Genomic DNA, 5,856 nt, shown 5'->3' on the forward strand with positions numbered 1-5,856 from the left:
TTAACATAATCAGTGCCCGATAAAGCCACAACTGTAAAAACCTTAAAACTATCCCTTTAAGAAGGCCCTTCAGCCATTTAAATATAACAATAATAAACAAAATATGTTAAAATAAAAAAAAAGCAGTCCATAATGAATTCACATATGGCATAAATTTATTCTGCTCTCATTCCAGCACAGCTTTCTTCACATTTCAAGTTCATCTTTGGTTATGAGATGCTTCAAGGTTACCTGGTTGAAAATGGCCGCCACAGCCTGTGTGGCGCTCCGTCGTCCTCGCGCTACGGCGTAAAAGTAGAGTCACAGTAAATAACGCCGCGCCTCCGCGACGCTAACACGAGCTGCTCTGCGTGGTACCGGCGTCCGACACGTACGACTTGCTCTTCCGCGAGTACTGCATGGAACTGAACGAGACCCTCATCCGCTCCACAGTCCTGCTGCTGCGGCACAGCAGCGTGTTCTTCACGTGGTTTCTGAAGTCCTCGGAGACAAAGTAATAGATGAACGGGTCCAGGCAGCTGTTGAGGCTGGCCAGGCATAGCGTGGAGATGTAGAAGCCGTACCCGTTGTTGACCACCCCGTCCTTCAGCAGAGAGTAATGCACCACCAGCATGATGTTGCTGGGGATGAAACACACCAGGAACGTCACCATGACGGTTACGATCAGCACCACGGCTCGGTGTCGGTTCTTGGACGCCGTACTTTCCTCCATGCTGTTCCCCAAAGCTCTGAGCAAAAGAATATAGGCCACAACGATAATAACGCACGGCACCAGGAACACAACCATCGCCATGAAGATGAAGTAGTAGTATGGGAGCTGGACAGAGGGGAACGGATTTAGCTCGTCCGCTATGATGTTGACGTCGTGGCAGGTGGTAATGTTGAGGTTCGTGAGCTTGGCGGTGTGGTCGTACAGGTACAGAGGAGTGGTGGTGAGCCAGATGAAAGCCCATACGGCCACACAGACGCCGATAGCCACTTTGTTGTTCCGGTTCTGCTGGGACAGCGGGTGCGCGACGACCCAGTAGCGCTGCACGCTGAGACAGGTGATGAACAGAACCGAGCAGTACATGTTCCCGTAGAAGAAGCCCACGAACACCTTGCACAGCGACTCGCCGTAGACCCAGTCGTTGCCGCTTAGGTGGTAGGAGATTTTCAGCGGCGTCCAGATGACGAAGAGCAGGTCGGCCAGGGCCAGGTTAGCCATGTAGATGGAAGACGGGTGCTTCTTCTTGGTCCTGAAGAGGAACACCCAGATGGCCATGCCGTTGGCGGGGAGTCCCACCGCAAAGACGATGATGTAAATGACAGGGAGGAAGACGGTGGTGAGTTTGCTCTGCAGCGCGGCCGATGTCATTGGGTCCACATTGACGTGCCCGGGGTTTTTAGCGTCCACAATCCCGACAAAGCCCCGTCCTTTAGGCCCTTAAAAAAAAACACACACACACATTAACAATCAAGTGATGGATGGAGAAGGAAAATAAAAGGACCAGTAAGTTCACACAATTAAAGATAATGATGACTGGAACCTCACAATATCAGCTGAATATTAAGGTTTAAATGTGAGAAAAAACAACAACATTGTACCACCTCACGTGGACTAAGACAGTAGGTCTTTCTTCTTCTGCTTTTTTCTCCTTTTTATTGTCAGTAATTATTACTTGACTAATGTATGAAGTTGCATCTGTTCCATGTAAATATATGTATATATATATATATATTTTAAGTCACAAAAAAGGTAAACATTGATAAAGATAAACTAGTGACACACTTCACTGTGTATATATTAATTTAGCTATTTTTATTATTCCATATTTAATATTTTTGTGCATGTCTACATTTCCTGGTGTTTATCATGCATTCACACACATGCAGAGTATGTATTATATATTTTAATTTAAATAATATTAATAATAAAATATTATTAAGATTTTTCTCTTCATAATGTGTTCAGTTTCTGTTGATAAGCCCAGCTCCTGACCTTTCATTGTCAACATTTGACGTCATTACTCATGTGAATGATTGATCAAATCAGTGTTTCTGACTTTATATATACATATATTCACACATATTCATACATACATATATATATATATATATATATATATATATATACATACATATACACATACACACATATATGTATATGTGTGTGTGTGTACATAAATACGTATATAATTACAACTATATTGTGCTATTGTAATATTTATGTTTTTTCCCCATTCTAAAGGGTAAACAATTGCATAGTGATATACACATTACAGGGCTGATCGAAAGACAGCCCTGTAATGTGTATAACTTTTTTGAGGTTTGCCAATGTTAGAACATGTTGGAAAATGAAAACATTTAAAAGCAAACCGTTAAAATGAATAGTTTTAAAAACGTAAAAAACACCAGAGTTAACACTATATAGCTAACAGCAGCACAGTGATATAAGTGAGTGAGACTAGATTAAAGATAAGAACGTCATTGTCTGTGTACGTGAGGGAGAAAACACGCAGCAAAAAAACAGAAAACTCTGAGGTTTTTTACCTGCGCCATGAGAGCCGGAGACGAAGAAACAGCAGAAAATCACCAGGAGCGAAATAAACGACCGAGTTAAATCCATTTCTGCTCTGTGTGTGCCGTGACTGTTTTAACTTCCCTTCACACACACAGAAACACACACACGGTGGTTTTTTAAAGTCGGACAACATGAAGGACACACCCCGAGACTAACCTGCTCGCGCGGCTACGTCACAGACAACCTGTTCTGGTCCGTGCCAGATTTCACACAGGAAACACAGGAGGCCACGCCCACTATCTATCTATCTATCTATCTATCTATCTATCTATCTATCTATCTATCTATCTATCTATAAATAATATATGTATGTATATATAATATATGTATACATACATATATACATCTTTGCTGAATGTTTTTTGCTTTGGTCACAGCTGTTACATTTATATATATGTAAATAATATATACACACATATATGTATGTATATATAAACATATATATACATATGTGTGTATGTATATATATTTTTTCTGCTTCTTTCTGGTTTCTCTGTGTATATATATACACACACTTTTATGACTTGAAATCTTTGCTGAATGTTTTTTGCTTTGGTCACAGCTGTTACATATACGTATATATATATATATATATATATATATGTATATATATATATACATATATATATATACATAAATATATAGAATGATTCCGTTCTATGATTTCTATGTTGCTACAAAGAAACCAGAAAATATTCACATTTAAGTAGCAGAAAAATATATATACACACACACACACATAAACATACATACATATATATACATATGTGTGTGTATGTATAAATATACACACACATGTGTGTGTGTGTGTGTGTGTGTGTATATGGAGAAGACACACTTCTGATGTATATACATTATAAAGGCCCCAAAAAAAGAGTATTTATTATAATATTTATGCTAACTTGTCAAAGAGATACAATTTCACCTCCATTCTTACACACTGGTCCTTTAAAACAACCCACATCATTGTATTATTTTAAAGATAAATAAAGATTATTTTAAATTCACCACCAGTTTTTTAAGTTTCTCCACAGTCAAGCAACACCTTCCTCTCTGACACTGTGTATGATGTTCTAACCTTGTAAACATCTTTGTGTTTTCACTGATCAGGCAGCGTAAACACAAATATTTAATCACAGCTGTAATTAAATAGTTACAGTTGTGGCTGACTGGTATAGTAAAAGGTACAACGTGTAAAATCTGGCAACATTTACGTAATAATGAAAGGTGATTTTACAATGATTAAATATGAAGTATTTTATCTTAGATTTGGATTGCACTATTGTGCAAAATACATTCAAGTAATTGAAGGAAGTAATAAAAGGAAAACAGAGGAAAATAAACCATCTGAATCACTGTGTTTTGCATCTATATTACAAACAACTTATGACACTCAATATTAACATTTCGTTTAAAGAGAATATGCCGTTTTATTTCTCATCTGCTCTGGAAAAGAATCCTTAGAAAATTATATCCCCAATAGACAAATCTGCTGTTATTTTCTGTATTAAATACAAAGAAAAATGAGCATTAAATGTTAACCTCAGCATCAAACTGCTCTTCCAATCCACTAATCAACCAAAGACCATTGTTATTTTTTAACATTTTATTACATAACTCACACAGAGTGGCACAACAGAGGTTAAAAAAAAAAAATCTAAAATATTGCAGTTACAATTCATCCGACCATACTTTGGTTCTACAGTAACGCCGCCGACTTTATTCAGCGGATATAAAAGGTCATTTGTTCTCCTGCGAGTGAATAGTAACAGTGCAAATACGTAACTGTAAACCTATATCATTCTGCACAGACCTGAGGCAAAAACAGAGTAAATTGTTTGATGTGTAGAAAAAAAAATACAATTTAAATTTGCTCTCTTTGTAAAATAAATCAAATATCTCGATCGAAAAAACTGGCCTCATTAAATTCCATTTTCTGTTTAGGAAGATATAAAAACAACAATACTCGGTGCCCAATGACACGTCAATACAGGGAGTGGATTTTATGACATTCCATCCAGAGAATCTGCAGAAAATCAGGCATTTGATATTGATAAATTAAATATGCACTACATCTATCAAAATGACGGTCAAAATACTCTGGCTTGGAATGAATAAGAGAAAAGTTTGCTTCAATGTCAAACAGAAACCCGAAGCCACAACAAGCGCTAAATAATGGGACTGTTTTGAAAATAAGGAACATCCAGTTTGACCTTTTCAACCGCCTGCACCGTCTCACGCCAACACAGAGACAATGTCAGTCAAATAAATGCCACGTCCGAAGGGGGAAATATACGTAAGCTGGGTACTAATGTTTACTGGCAAACTTTAAAAAAAATACACACAAGATACAATAATGTCACATAAAATGCTACATTATAAAATTTGCAGTGTTAAAGTAGGAGTCGACTTAACACCAGTTCAGTTTAGGACCAAATCCACTATGGATTAGCGCTAATTTGGTATTAACACGACACTAAACAGAGTTCAATACACTGTCAAATACTTTTAAAATGAGTTACATTCAACACTATTCCAAAGTGGATTTGGTCCTCATTGGCACAGACTATTCTGGTGTTACTTTAACACGCTAATGTGTTCGCACTATATTAAACGCATGACGCGTTTCCGTGACGACTGACGGGGAAAAAGACGCGCGTTGACGTCACGTTTACGTGACGCGATACCGGAGTCCAGGCACCGTTTTACCAGTTAGCTCCGTTAGCTCCTTTTAGCGCCGGTTAGCGCGCCTACAGTCGAACTGTAGCGGTACGTTTATTAAACGAAAAGAGCATCGCTACAAATGACTAGCATACCTGTGTACTGCGTATGTGTGCCTGTTTTGAAAGTTTAGCGTTACTTTAGGGACTCATTTTAACAATCTTTTTACAGTCAGTCGTCATGGAAACGCGTTATGCGCTAACGCCCAGCACTAATGACCCGTTTCCATGACGACTGACCCGGAAAGAGACGCAAATGACATCACGTTTACGTGCCGCTACACCGGGGTCCAGACGCCGCTTACCAGTTAGCTCCGTTAGCTGCATTAGCTCCTTTTAGCACTAGTGGAACTGGAGCTGGTCTGTTTATTAAACGAAAAGAGCGGCGCTACAAATAACCAGCGTACCTGTGTTACTGCGTATGTGTGCCTCTGTTTTTAAAGTTTAGCGTTACATTAGAGACTCATTTTAATCATCGCGAGCTGTGTAAACATGACGTCACGCGCGTCTTTTTTTCGCGTCGTGTGCGCTAACGTTGACACCGCTAACCGCCGTTAACGTGCGTTTACTTTG

At 38.9% G+C, this 5,856-nt stretch overlaps 1 protein-coding gene across 1 annotated transcript; it reads right to left on the bottom strand.

Annotated features, from left to right (window-relative positions):
- Nucleotides 1-331: 331 nt before the first annotated feature.
- f2rl1.2 (coagulation factor II (thrombin) receptor-like 1, tandem duplicate 2) lies at nt 332-1,360 on the bottom strand (the record flags this gene model as incomplete). Its single annotated transcript, XM_083887835.1, has 1 exon — nt 332-1,360. The coding sequence occupies exon 1, from the start codon at nt 1,355-1,357 to the stop codon at nt 332-334; it is 1,026 nt and encodes a 341-aa protein (XP_083743961.1). The 5' UTR covers nt 1,358-1,360.
- Nucleotides 1,361-5,856: the final 4,496 nt, after the last annotated feature.

The sequence above is a fragment of the Microchirus variegatus genome, assembly GCF_963457635.1.
Source record: "Microchirus variegatus genome assembly, chromosome: 1".
Taxonomy (NCBI): Eukaryota; Metazoa; Chordata; class Actinopteri; order Pleuronectiformes; family Soleidae; genus Microchirus; species Microchirus variegatus.